Source organism: Jaculus jaculus, chromosome 17, assembly GCF_020740685.1.
Source record: "Jaculus jaculus isolate mJacJac1 chromosome 17, mJacJac1.mat.Y.cur, whole genome shotgun sequence".
Taxonomy (NCBI): Eukaryota; Metazoa; Chordata; class Mammalia; order Rodentia; family Dipodidae; genus Jaculus; species Jaculus jaculus.
In genome coordinates this window covers 49,048,038-49,062,943 of record NC_059118.1, presented here as the reverse complement: position 1 = coordinate 49,062,943, position 14,906 = coordinate 49,048,038, and the positions used below count along the sequence as shown (strand labels likewise).

At 48.2% G+C, this 14,906-nt stretch overlaps 1 protein-coding gene across 1 annotated transcript in view; it reads right to left on the bottom strand.

The window, feature by feature from the left end:
• The window catches only part of Mboat1 (membrane bound O-acyltransferase domain containing 1), a 126,026-nt gene extending 113,180 nt beyond the window's left edge, over positions 1 to 12,846 (bottom strand). The window contains exon 1 of the mRNA XM_004668387.2: positions 12,757 to 12,846. Within this exon, the coding sequence (XP_004668444.2) occupies positions 12,757 to 12,846 (90 nt within the window). The remainder of the gene's footprint in view (positions 1 to 12,756) is intronic.
• Positions 12,847 to 14,906: the final 2,060 nt, after the last annotated feature.

Genomic DNA, 14,906 nt, shown 5'->3' with positions numbered 1-14,906 from the left:
TCACACTGACTGCCCAGACACAGCCTTCCTCCACCTTCACACTGACGGCCCAGACACGGCCTTCCTCCACCTTCACACTGACGGCCCAGACACAGCCTTCCTCCACCTTCACACTGACTGCCCAGACACAGCCTTCCTCCACCTTCACACTGACGGCCCAGACACAGCCTTCCTCCTCCTTCACACTGACGGCCCAGACACAGCCTTTCTCCACCTTCACACTGACGGCCCAGGTAGAGCCTTCCTCCACCTTCACACTGACGGCCCAGGTACGGCCTTCCTCCACCTTCACACTGACGGCCCAGACACAGCCTTCCTCCACCTTCACACTGACGGCCCAGATACAGCCTTCCTCCACCTTCACACTGACGGCCCAGGTACAGCCTTCCTCCTCCTTCACACTGACGGCCCAGACACAGCCTTCCTCCGCCTTCACACTGACGGCCCAGATACAGCCTTCCTCCGCCTTCACACTGACGGCCCAGACACAGCCTTCCTCCGCCTTCACACTGACGGCCCAGACACAGCCTTCCTCCGCCTTCACACTGACGGCCCAGGCACAGCCTTCCTCCGCCTTCACACTGACTGCCCAGACACAGCCTTCCTCCTCCTTCACACTGACGGCCCAGACACAGCCTTCCTCCGCCTTCACACTGACGGCCCAGACACAGCCTTCCTCCTCCTTCACACTGACGGCCCAGACACAGCCTTCCTCCTCCTTCACACTGACGGCCCAGGTACGGCCTTCCTCCGCCTTCACACTGACTGCCCAGACACAGCCTTCCTCCACCTTCACACTGACGGCCCAGACACAGCCTTCCTCCTCCTCCACACTGACGGCCCAGACACAGCCTTCCTCCGCCTTCACACTGACGGCCCAGGTACAGCCTTCCTCCTCCTTCACACTGACGGCCCAGGCACAGCCTTCCTCCACCTTCACACTGACGGCCCAGACACAGCCTTCCTCCGCCTTCACACTGACGGCCCAGGTACAGCCTTCCTCCTCCTTCACACTGACGGCCCAGGTACGGCCTTCCTCCACCTTCACACTGACGGCCCAGACACAGCCTTCCTCCTCCTTCACACTGACGGCCCAGGTACGGCCTTCCTCCGCCTTCACACTGACTGCCCAGACACAGCCTTCCTCCGCCTTCACACTGACTGCCCAGACACAGCCTTCCTCCGCCTTCACACTGACTGCCCAGACACAGCCTTCCTCCGCCTTCACACTGACGGCCCAGGTACGGCCTTCCTCCGCCTTCACACTGACTGCCCAGACACAGCCTTCCTCCACCTTCACACTGACGGCCCAGGTACGGCCTTCATCCGCCTTCACACTGACTGCCCAGACACAGCCTTCCTCCTCCTTCACACTGACGGCCCAGACACAGCCTTCCTCCTCCTTCACACTGACGGCCCAGACACAGCCTTCCTCCTCCTTCACACTGACGGCCCAGACACAGCCTTCCTCCACCTTCACACTGACGGCCCAGACACGGCCTTCCTCCTCCTTCACACTGACGGCCCAGGTACGGCCTTCCTCCACCTTCACACTGACTGCCCAGACACGGCCTTCCTCCGCCTTCACACTGACTGCCCAGACACAGCCTTCCTCCGCCTTCACACTGACTGCCCAGACACAGCCTTCCTCCTCCTTCACACTGACTGCCCAGACACAGCCTTCCTCCGCCTTCACACTGACGGCCCAGACACGGCCTTCCTCCGCCTTCACACTGACGGCCCAGGTACGGCCTTCCTCCTCCTTCACACTGACAGCCCAGGTACGGCCTTCCTCCGCCTTCACACTGACGGCCCAGACACAGCCTTCCTCCACCTTCACACTGACGGCCCAGGTACTGCCTTCCTTCACCTTCACACTGACGGCCCAGACACAGCCTTCCTCCACCTTCACACTGACGGCCCAGGTACGGCCTTCCTCCGCCTTCACACTGACGGCCCAGACACAGCCTTCCTCCTCCTTCACACTGACGGCCCAAATACAGCCTTCCTCCACCTTCACACTGACGGCCCAGACACAGCCTTCCTCCACCTTCACACTGACGGCCCAGGTACAGCCTTCCTCCACCTTCACACTGACGGCCCAGACACAGCCTTCCTCCGCCTTCACACTGACGGCCCAGGTACAGCCTTCCTCCTCCTTCACACTGACGGCCCAGGTACGGCCTTCCTCCACCTTCACACTGACGGCCCAGACACAGCCTTCCTCCTCCTTCACACTGACGGCCCAGGTACGGCCTTCCTCCGCCTTCACACTGACTGCCCAGACACAGCCTTCCTCCACCTTCACACTGACGGCCCAGGTACAGCCTTCCTCCGCCTTCACACTGATGGCCCGAGTATGGCCTTCTTCTCTACCTTCACAATGACGGCCCAGATACAGCCTTCCTCCACCTTCACACTGACGGCCCAGGTACGGCCTTCCTCTCCACATTCACACTGACGGCCCAGACACGGCCTTCCTCTCCACCTTCACACTGAAGGCAGGTACAGCCTTCCTCTGCCTTCACAGTCACGACCTAGGTACAGCCTTCCTCCCTGTGGCTGGTTCTCAGGTATTTGGTTACAAAGATAAGAACAGTTACTTATACACCCCCTGAAATGGCTTTTAAACTTTCACTATTCCTGCCTCTGTCCCTGGCTCTTCTGGCAATGATGACATGCTGACCCTCTTTACATGTTGACAGTCTTTTCATAATTTAAGTCCTGTAATGCCTGCCCTTTGGCTTCAGCAGTAGTTCTAAACTTGAGTTAGATCAAGGATCATCTATGAAGCTTCCAGCCCTGGTATTTGTATTTAGTCAGACTGGGCTGACTCCCAGAAATTCCCAGGAGAGTGGATTCTGAGAGAGGTCCATGCTCCAGAGTTTGAGGGAAACTGTCTACAACAGGAGTCTACAATCTCCACCTTTCAGGCCAAAAGCAGCCCTCTACCTATTTCTGAGTCTTGTGCATGTTACAAACTTTTTATACGTTTGAAGGATTGGAACAAATCAAAAAAAGAAAGTTTCATGACCCCTGTAAATGATGTGATATTGAAACTCTAGTGTCCATTTTAAAGCTAAGGAGAAGTCACCATGTCCAGCTGCTTCCATTTACCTATCACTTTCACACACCAATGGGGGCACAGAAGGTGCATGGGGTCCACAATGCTAAACATGCTGACTGCGAAGGCCTTCCTAGTGAGGATAAGGTATGAACACCTCCCCAGGCTCCTTCCCTCTCCAACCAAAAGTCTCGCAGTTCACACCATTGTACCAAAAAGGCACCTAAGTGTCCTTTTAGGTCCTAGCTGGGCCACTTGGTACACACCTGTAATCCCAGTGCCTGAGAGGGGCCGAGGGACAGGGCTGCAACTTTGAGGTCAGCCTGGGCCACACAGCATGACTCTGTCTCATGGAAACAAAAACTACATATATAAATGTAGAGGACCTGAACAACTCATGTCTGCATGCCTGTACCTACCTCTCCTTCCAGGAATCACGGCCTGCCCAGAGACTGACAAACTCTCACTCTTCCTTCAAGTCCCACCTCACATTCCACCTCAGGGCACAACGTTCCCTCCACAAGGCAAAACGATTCACTCCTGTCTGATGTCTCTGTCAGGCTCTGTTCTCTCATGTCCCTGTCCTTGATTTGCGTCCAGTCCTTGTCCTCACACTTCAGAGCACTCCAGGTCTTAGAAGGGAGCCGGGTCTTCTTTGAGGCAGGGTGTTATACTAGAGCCCAGGCTGGCCTGGAAACAAGGCAAAGCTGTAAACCAAGATAACAAGTTAACTTGTAGCAATTCTCCAGCCTCAGCTTGTAGGCTGCTAGGATTACATGTGTGCACCACTACACTTGGCTATGAAGGCTCATTACTCTTTTTTGTCATTTGGAAATACTGCTTATTCACTTATAACAGGATCATGAACATGGAGAACTAATGGTATTTACAAAAAATGTCAAAAGACAAAGTAAATTCAACACTATCACAGTATAGAATGCAAATATGTGAAAGTGGCATTTCTTTATATAGAAAAACAAGACAGGAATTAAAGATAAAATAGCATCTATAAGCATACATAAGCATGCATAAGTCAAATATATCAAAATATGCAGAACTGTCCAGTCAAAACTAGAGATTACAGATAAGGTTTTAAAAAGTAAGTAAAGCCAGGTGTGGTGAGTGTGGTGTCTCATACCTTTAATTCCAGCACTCCAGAGGCAGAAGTAGGAGGATCACTGTGAGTTCAAGGCTGGTCTAGGACTACTAAGTAAGTTCCAGGTCAGCCTGGGCTAGAGTGAAACCGTACTTTGAAAAAAAAAAGTTAAGTAAAAAGAAAGACATTTTCATGAGCAGGAAGACATGACATCCTTATGATGTCTGATATGCCCAAATAACTTTATAATTTCACACAATGTAAATCAAAACTGCAGCAAGTTACTAAATTGATAAATCCAAATTTATATAAAAACTTTAAGATCTTAGAAAGCTAAAACAATTATCAAAACTAAAAATAAAAACAGAGGATTGGGGACTGGAGAGAATGATAAGTGGTTAAGGCACTTGCCGGCAAAACCTAATGACCCAGGTTAGATTCCCCAATACTAATGTAAAGCCAGATTCACAAAATGCCTCTGCAGTTCATTTGCAGCTAGACACCCTGGTGGACCTAATCGTTCTTTCTCTTTTTGCTTGCAAATAAATATAAATATTTTTAAAGGATAGAGGATTTACATTATTTAATCTCAAGATAATTATAGATTTGTTCCAATGAATGATGATGTTACCTAAAAACACACATGGATGAAACTAGAAAAAAAAAAAGAGATTAACAACCTATCTACAGATATAAGGAAAATAATTTTAGCAGGGTATCAAGTCATTCCATGGAGAAAACACATTCTGAATATTTTTTAGCTTGTGCTTAATCTCAAGATCACCCTGTCTCAGTGTTGGAGTTGATGTCACGATCACCCTGTCTCATGGCTACACTTGGTCCTAGTGATCACCCTGTCTCAGTGCTGGACTTGATCTCATGATCACACTGTCTCCATGATGGACTTGATCTCATGATCACCCTGTCTCAGTGATGGACTTGAACTCATGATCACCCTGTGTCAGTGTTGCCCTTACTCTCTTGACCATCTGGACCATCCTGTCTCAGTGTTAAGTCCTAGGATTATAGGTACATGTCAACATGCCCAGTGTTTAAGTATTTTTATTCAATAAATATTAACTTTATATATTTCTGAGTAAACATTATATATACACACATATATGAAACACATCAGGATGATTGACATTTCAATCTTAAATGCTTATCATTTCTTGATGTTTAAAGTCTATGAACACCTCTTTTTATTCCTTATAAGACATATAGTAACATATGAACACTGCATGCATCCACTGTGGTGTACATGGCTAGGACTTACTCTAAGTGTGTTTGAGGACAGCTACCAGTCTCCCTTGATCCTCACACCCATCTCCCCTGCCTAGCCTCTAGTAGTCATTATTCTTCTCTCTCCATGGCATCAAAGGTGTAGTCTTTGCAACAAAGGATTCTACACCAAGTGAATTTCAATATCAAACAGAAGTTTTGAAACTCTTATGTAACATATGTAAAAATTAAAACAACTTGAGGATAGACATATTTTAAGATAAAACTATAACATTTCTAGATCTTCATGACTTTAGACATGTTATAATTTCCTGCCTAAATATGCACATATATTTAAACCCCATAGAAAAAGGTTATGATCACAATTTTTATAAACTTTATTAGTGAATATAATGATCTCTTCTTAGAAATAAACAGAAAGGGCCTAATGGCATAGGCATAACTCACCTCATGCCTAGTATGTGCTAGGTTCTGAGTTCAACTCTGAATACTGCAAACAGTATTTTTTTTTCAAAAGAATAACAAATACAAACAGGAGGAAAATATTTGTGACACACATGTATACTATTTATGATTGGTACATCTAAATAATATGTAAAGAACAACTGTGACTGGATAACAAAACAGATCACCCAGTGGAGTATTCAATAGGAACAGAAGGGTATTTCTCATCAGTTCTGAGGAGGATGTCATTGGTTTGAGTGGGCCCATGAGCACAGACTGGGCGGATCTCTCCCTTCGTCACCTTGAGCCTTTTGAGGGTCAGCACCGCCTTGCCCATTCTTGTATCATCACAGCCTCTCCCAGCCGTAGGGAGCACTGGACTTGTAGAAGCTCCGTCTCATAGCTGCGGCCAAACTAAACCAACTTCTTCCGATAAGCCACTCATTTTGGCACCAGGCAATATTAAGTGAGAAGAAATAAGAACAAGGCACTGTGTACTGAACATTAATAGTTGATAACATTAGTATATGTTGTTATAATCATTTATTGAGCACCATGGTCTCCTGGGAAAGCCAAGAGCAAGAAAAGGCAAACCATGAGGAGGCTTCAATCACTTTGAAGGTCAAGATGTGCACCCAGCAAAACCACAAAGACACAAGGTGACTGCCCCAAGCCTCTGCTGCACACAGTGAAGTCTACATGAGTCCACTAGGGCCTAGGCTCTTTCCTTCTTTCAATAGTACATGCACCTGCTTCCTTACATGGGCCTCCCCTCTGCTCCTCTAGAATGGGGACCTTGGTATTATTTCTACTACAGTGCAAGTACCTGGTACGAACAGGATTAAATAAATATTTAACTGACTTAACAATGACTGTGGAATGTGAGCTGAGCTTTTAAGGAAGAACAAGAATTAGATAAGAACAGAATAAAAGGTTTGACTTTCCAAATATCACTAGGGCAACAAGCAGGTGACAGAAAGTCCTAAGCAAGTAAAAACCCTTACAGTCCCCAGCTGAATAACAATAACCTACTTGTGAAGCCACCATAGGTCTTTAAGGCTGCCCTTCATTCATGAAGACTTCTGAAGTGTAACCTGAGCTTACATGAAAGACCTACACTGTGGCTACTTTAATCTCGGAGTCATACTATGGTTTCTAAGACCCTGATCTGTTTTCTCCTCACCCCTTTTTCAGCAGATGCTAAATGGAGACAGAAAAGAATGAATCCCTGAGAATCATATCTTAAGATTGAATTAGTCCTTTACCCAAACACACACAGTTTACGGGACAGACACCATTAAGAAAAGGTGTACTCGCCAGGCGTGGTGGCACACACCTTTAATCCCAGCACTCGGAAGGCAGAGGTAGGATGATTGCCGTGAGTTCAAGGCCAGCCTGAGACTCCATAGTGAATTCCAGGTCAGCCTGGGCTAGAGTGAGACCCTCGAAAAAAAAAAAAAAAAAAAAAGGTGTATGGCACATTCAGAATTCACAACCACCATCCACGGAGGCTGAAAATGGTTTCCTTTTCAGCTTTCATAGCTACCAACCCATAACCACAGGCTACACACTGCAGTGCCTGTAGTAGCAGCTGAGTCAACCCTGAAAGCCCAGACAGCTGTGGTCGGTCTCCAAGAACATCATGTCACGCTCCACAACAGAATCTGAGTGGAGGGTGTGAGCAGATAATTACAAAGCGATACCCTCCATTCCAAAGTCCCCTTAAGTGGGAAAGAAAATCTACATGATTTATCTGGAGTAAGTGAAGCTTCATATCTAAATGACCCTTCTAACCACTGGGACTCCATGTGTGCTCAGAGCATAGAGACTCATTTCAAGTTACAGATTCCCACAGACTTATCTGGGCCACGCCTGTGGAGCCCTCAGCTGTCATCACAGTTTCTATGTGGATTGCTATGCTCTGTTTAACTCTCATTAAGTTAGATGGTTTTACAGTTAACAACAATGATGTAAAGTGCCTGGAATCAAAAGCCATAGACTTTGCATCACAATACACACATCTGTACACAGGCACTCCTACGTAAGAGTTCCCAGAAGTTACAAGATGACTGGAGGCATTGTAGGGAAAATAATAATGACTTCATCTTACAGATTACAGTGCTCAAAAGATGCTTAAATTTTGCAGATATTAAACTTCCTGACACATGGGTTGGAGAGATGGCTTAGCGGTTAAGCGCTTGCCTGTGAAGCCTAAGGACCCCGGTTCGAGGCTCGGCTCCCCAGGTCCCACGTTAGCCAGATGCACGAGGGGGCGCACGCGTCTGGAGTTCGTTTGCAGAGGCTGGAAGCCCTGGCGCGCCCATTCTCTCTCTCTCCCTCTATCTGTCTTTCTCTCTGTGTCTGTCGCTCTCAAATAAATAAATTAAAAAAAAAATTAAAAAAAAAAACTTCCTGACACAGGACAACCCAGAGACTAAAGACATTCACAGAAATGCAAATCGATCAAATTATGGCACTGACACATGGATTTTTGGCATGTGTGGGGGGGGTGTGAATGCATGCATAGTTTTGTGTGCAGGTATGCATATACCTGTATGGGGGTGTGGGTAGATGCCAAAGGTTGAGGTTGAGTGTTTTCCTCAACTGTTCTCTACTTTAGTTTGTAAGACAGTCTCTCACTGAACCTAGATCTCACTGATTTACCTAGAAGAGCTGGTCAGGAAAAACTTAGGAATTCTCATATCTCCAACTCCCCAGCTCTAGATCTGCAGGTGTACCCCTCCATGCCCAGCTTTGACTCAGGTACTGTTGCAGTTACCTTCATGTTGGTGGGACAAAGCACCAAACCAAAATCAGCTAATGGGAGAAAAGGATTTATTTTGGCTTATAGTCTGGAGAGAAAGCTTTGTGATTGCAGGGGAAAACATGACATGAGCAGAGGCTGGACATCACCTCTGAAACAGCAGGTGGAAGCAGCAGCAGGAGAGTGAGCCAAGTAACACCAGGAAGTTAGGGGCTAATAAATCACAAGTCCACCCCCAGCTACATAATCCCTCCACCAAGGTTCCACCTCCCAAATTGTCACCAACTGGGGAGCAAGCATTCTGAATACATGTTTATGGGTGGTACCATATTCTGCCCCTGGCCCCCATAACATGATGACCACCCATGTTGTAAAATGCAATGCATTCAGTCAAACTTTTAAACTCCTCATACTTTTTTCAATCTTGATGTTATATGTCACCATAGTCCAGGGTCTCTTAACTGTGGACTGCAAAATAAAAAAACACATCATGTCTCAGAGCAAACATTCACACTGCAAAAAAACATTCACGTCGCAAGAAAAGATAAGCCAAAGCAACATCTACAACAAACAGGACAAATGTCAAAGCCTGTAGCTTCAACCTGACATCTCTAACCAGTGACAAACTCTCTCGAGTTCCAATTGCACCTCTCAGCTAAGCTTCTCACAGCCCAGGGAATAATCCATCTTCAGCCAGCACTCTCCTTGGCACTTTTCCCACAGTCCTGGAATCTCAATGAAATCCGAGTGTCTTCATTGCAACCCATGGATCATCCTTGTGGCTCCATCAAGACTCCATACAGGTATGCCAGCAATCCTGCCTCTTATCACCCAGTGGCCATTTCCAAAAAACAAAAACAAATCACACTGTAAATCCAATCACCCTTTCTTTCCTGCCTTTGTTATAGTCCCATAGTACCAGGTAAGCTTCCAAATTTGTCAATTCATGGGGGAATAAAGCTGACTTTGAAGAACAGGAAAACTCTTTCAGCATTCTGGCCCCCTACTTTCCAAAGGGTCAACATTCTTTCTGCTGTCCTAATGCAGAACAGCTGGCCCAATCTCAGTGATGGTGATCTCTCAAACAATAGCAGCTGATTGGGCATGATCTCTAGCCTGAAACTTTCCTTTCTTTCTGTGCCCTATCTTTCTGCTCACACCAGTCCATTTCTATGCAAGGTACCCATTCTCAAAGACACAGGAAGAATTCCGTAAGCCTCTTACACACATAGCCTAGTCCAGACAAAGCTTTTGCTTCCCCTCGGAAGCCAAGATTCACTGTCCATAGTTCTTACTGCATTCATGTCTTTCAATTTTGACCAGAATAGTACATGAAACTCTGCCTTCAGCACTGCAAGGCATCTCTCAAAACAAGGTTCCAAATCCTTCCACATTCCTCCCATAAATCAATTCCAAAAGGCCAAAAGTCACAAGACAACTTTCTAGCAGCAATGACCCCACTCTCCTGGCACCAACTTTCATAGCTCCACCTCCCACACTGCCCTCAGCTTGGGATAAGCATAAGTTTATGAGGGGCACCTGATTCAAACCACCACAGGTACTAGAGAACAAACTCAGATCATCATGATTATGCCAAAAGCACTTTACCAACTGAGATAATTCCCTAGGCCCACATATTTGAAATATTAAGATGTTAGGAAAAAAGATGTGGCTGTGGAGATGGCTCAGCAGTTAAAGGCACTTGCTTGCAAAGGCCAAGAGCCTCGGTTCAACTTCCAAGATCCCACATACAGCCAGATGTACAAAGTGGCATGTGCATCTGGAGTTTGATTCTGTGCCAAAAGGCCCTGATATGTCCATTCTCTCATATTTCCATTTTCTCAAATAAAAGTTTTTAGTGGGTTTTTTTTTTTTTTTTTTTGAGAGAGAGTGTGTGAGAGAAAGAGGAAGATAGAGAATGGGTGTGCCAGGGCCTCCATCCAGTGCAAACAAACTTCAGATATATGCACCACTTTGTACATTGGGCTTATGTGGGTCCTAGGCAGTCAAACCTGGCTCATTTGGCTTTGCAGGCAAGCACCTTAACTGCTAAGCCATGTCTCCAGCCATCAAATTAAGTTTTTAAAAAAGGAAAAGGGGCACAAAGATAGACACACCATGCTTCCAAAATTTTAATCCACAGTTTAGCCTCAAATCACATTATTGTATGGTTTGTGATTTTTTTTTTTAACCTAAGCTGGACTCGAACTACCCGGGGCATCATGCTGGCATACTTCTTCCACCAAGTCAGTGAGCCTTCACCATGCTGGAAGGTGGTCAGGCTGGCCTAAGATCCAAGAGATGCCAAGTCTTGCCCTCTACCCCACATATTTCCCTTCAGTTCACCCCAGAAACAAGCTGGGCTCGCTGCTGGGAATCCTGCATGTCTTTAAAGCTCTTTTGTTCCTTTTTATAAATTAAAAACAGTGAAATCCAGAAGGTTACAGGTTACAGAAATCCAGGAGGTTGAGAATGGAGGTGAAGGCCAGTCTTTCCACCTCTCATACAAAAGGCCCTGAGTTCTCAGTCTAGCTGGAGAGAACAGCTTAGATGAAAAGACACAGTGAAACTCTGGTGGGAAGTGGAGAAGTAAGCACAAAATGATCCTCCACAGAAACTCAGCAAGGAGTTATATTTGGTTCCAGAGCATAAGACCTTGTGCTTATTTCTGCCTCGGTCTCCCCCATTTTCTGAAGGGTACCTGAAACATCTACTAAATTCCTGCTTTCCTGGATTTTGCAACTGAAGAGAAGGCGATGGGCAGGTCCTCAGGGTGAGGCCAAGCGTTCCTCAGTAAACAGTAGTGAGTAAAGCAAACTGCCTTGTCCACTTCCTCATTGCTGGAAGGGGCAGCAGGTACATTCTAGTGCAAAGATAAGACAAGACTGCTCTAGTGAGAGGGGAAATCTTGTTTTGTTTGTTCAGGTTTTGAGACAAGGTCTTGCTTGATATGTAGTCATGGCTGACTTGGGATTCTCCACATAACCCAGTCTGGCCTCCAACTCCCAGCATTTCTGCTTCAGCCTCCCCCAGGTACTGGGAATACAAGTCTGGGGGTCAGGGGACACCACACCCAGCACCAGAAGGAGAAATAGACTGGTGAACGCTCAGCTAGAAACCAGTCAGGAGAGCAATGTTCCCTTTGCCAGCAGGCCCTGCCCAACTCCATTTAAATCAATACACAGCTATGGAGTCACTATTAGTATAGGCACCAAAAGAAAAAAGTAAACACAACAGCCAATACATCAAGATTTTTCCCCAGGAACAGGGCTCCAACCCAGGGGAGTGGCGGGCAGCTGGCGATTACCACTGAGCAGCATCCCCAGCTGTCTTCAGAGTGTTTGTATTCGCAAGAGTGGGAGACAATTCCTAGATCTTTCAAAGGATTTCAGGAGAGCTCTTGTACTCCCACACAGGAGACCCCTCCTCAGCCCTCCCCCAGAGCAAGGATGAATGAGCCCACAGACCAAGCCAAAGCCCTACACAAACCAGAGGACCCCTGCGTGCCCCTCCTCCGTGCCTGGGGGCACTGCCCTGTCACTGCGCTTGGGCCAGCCCACTACGTCTCCTCTGAAATCTATCAACTGAAGCTGACGGTGGTGGCAGGGCGCCTGGAATGCCACACTCCCACTCGGGAACAATGAGCCAGGCCCATGGCCAGGACTATGAGGGCAGCCAGGGCTACATAAAAGCAAAATTAACATATACTACAGTCTGCAGAAGTTAGCTGGGGTCGCCCGCGCTCGCTCGCTTGCTCGCTCGCTCTCTCTCCCTTCCTCTCTCCCGCACCTCCCTCCCCTCTCTGTCTCGGTGTCACTCTAAAGCCAGGATGGTTTGAAGTTGGCAAAAATCCTCCTGCCTCAGCCTCCCAGGTTGGGATCACATGCATGAGCCACCACATTTAGCTCACTACCTTTAAAATCATGAAGAATTAATTACATTGGTGGGGATAATACCGGATTCGTGCATCACTCAACTTGATAATTTGATTCCAGACGAAACTTAAACAAAAATAAACTTCAGTCCAACTTGCCGCGTCGGTACAGGAGTATCTTTCACACTTAGAAAACAGCACCTCCCGCCCACCTGTCAAGCCCGGGGCTGCAGGCTACCACGGGAAGAGGGATGAGCCGGGGACCCGGTTACCTGCTCCAGCGGGATGCCCAGGCGCTCGCTGAGCGGGTGCAGGCAGGTGGAGCCCGTGGTGCGGAAGGAGGGGCCGGCGAGCGCCGCCATCCTGCATCCCCGCCCGCCCGCCCGCCCGCCGGTGCCCGAGCGTGGCCGCCGGGCCGCAGGGCAGAGCCGAGCCGAGCCGAGCCGAGGGCGCACGCGGGGTGCCGCGGCCTGCGCAGTGCGGGGCGGGGCGGGGCCCGCGCTCCGCTTCCCGCTCCGCCGCGCTCGCCGCCCATTGGCCGGCGGCCGGGACGGCCCCGCGGGGAGAAGCGGAGCCGGGAGCGGGGACCGAGCGCCGCCCGCCCGCGCCGCCCGCCGCGGCGCTCCTCCTCCTCCGCGGTCGCCGCGCCTCCCGGCGGCCCGGCGTCCTTGCTGCTGTGAAAGGCTCCAGGGCAGCCCAGGAAGCCAGAAGAGACCCCGCGGGGCTAGACAGAGCCACAGCAACACCCACTTTTTATTTGCTTTTCTTTCCTTCCTGTCTTTCTCTCCCCTCTCCTCTCTCTCTTTCTCTTTCTTCCTTTCTTTTTCTGCTCTTGTCAGCACCCAGATTCTCTTCTTTTCCTGTCCCTCACGCTCCGGTCTCATCTTTGATGCGGTTTCTTGTAACTGGCCTGAAACTCACTATGGAGCTGCTCTTACCCTGTCTCTGCTGTCCTCCTGCCTCAGCCTCCCAAATGCTGAGATTGTAGCCATGCACCACCAAGCACGGCTTCAGATGCCCCCACCCCACCACCACCCCCACACACACACACTTGTTTTGAGACGAGGAGTCATGTGTAGCTCAGCTGACTTCACACTCAAACTCTATCCTTCTGACTAGAACCTTCTGAGTCGTGGGATTCCAGGCTCCCTCTGTCTACCTTCTCTGGCCAAGCCTCGGTTTCTCACTCCCCAGCCCTGTCAGAAATGGTGTTTTCTGTTAGTTTGTGCACAAGGTGATTTGCTCTTTGTTTGACCCTTTCTGTCTTCTCTACCACATACCCTCATGTGGCACTTTTGCTTAGGTTTTTTTTTTTTTTTTTCCAGTTCATTGATACATATGAAGAAATAAATCCTTGAACTGCACTTGGTGGCACACACTTTGAGCCCCATTTACTTACGCGGCTAGACTGCAGGATGACTTGACTGCTGCTTAGTGGCCGCTCTTAGCAACATCACCAAACTCTAGCCAGGCAAGTGCACCGCCTTGACTACCTGAGTCCAATCCTCAAACCCCACTGAAAAGCCAGACACTGTGAGCAAGGAGACACTCTGCCTCAAAACGAGGTGGGAGGCCAGAATGAGCACCCAAAAACTGACCTTGGCCTCCACACACATGCTGTGATATGCATGCCCCCTCACTAACACAGGAACATACACACACACACGCATACATATCCAAAAAATCCATAAACCTCCTTTCCAGGATACATGTTATCTGATGAAGTAGTTTTTAGTAACACAGCATCCTGTGCAAAGAAAAATGAGCTCTCATGGGTCCTTGGGCTCTTCTGAGAAACATCTGGAAGCTGTCAGTCAAGAATTTGTTGGCAGCGCATCCAACCAAACATGTAGTCAATGACTTGAGGCAGATTTGATAAATGTGACTTCAGATTTCAAATTAACCTGAGAGCCTGCCAAACAATGTCTTCCCTAAGGCACAGGGCTTCCCTGTGGATTTTCCCTAGAATATTATCCCTAGCAAGCTGCACCAAATATTAAACTGACTGGCCACAGGTTCTAGACCCATGTCCCCTGCCAAGGAGCAAGGGGGAAAAAGTTTCTGCTATAGGATTCACAGGCCAACTCAAAGCACACCCACATGCATTGTTCATGCAGGAATATACTTGATATTGACTAGGCTAGATGGACATATTAAGTATCCCAAAGCCTTGGAACAAGGTGGAAAAAATGCTCATCTTAATTTTAGGCAAGATGGCCTCAGAAAGAGGCTGAAAACACAGAAAGGAAAGGAAAGAAAGAGGGAGGGGGGAGAGAACTAGGGAGGGAAGGAAGAGAAAAGAAAAGAAAGGGAAGAAAGAAAGTAAAGGAAAGAAAGACAAACTAAAAAGAACTGGGCACGGCAGTGCGCACCTGTATGTGCTGCTAGCAAAGCTGACACCAGAGGATCCTTGGGTCCCAAA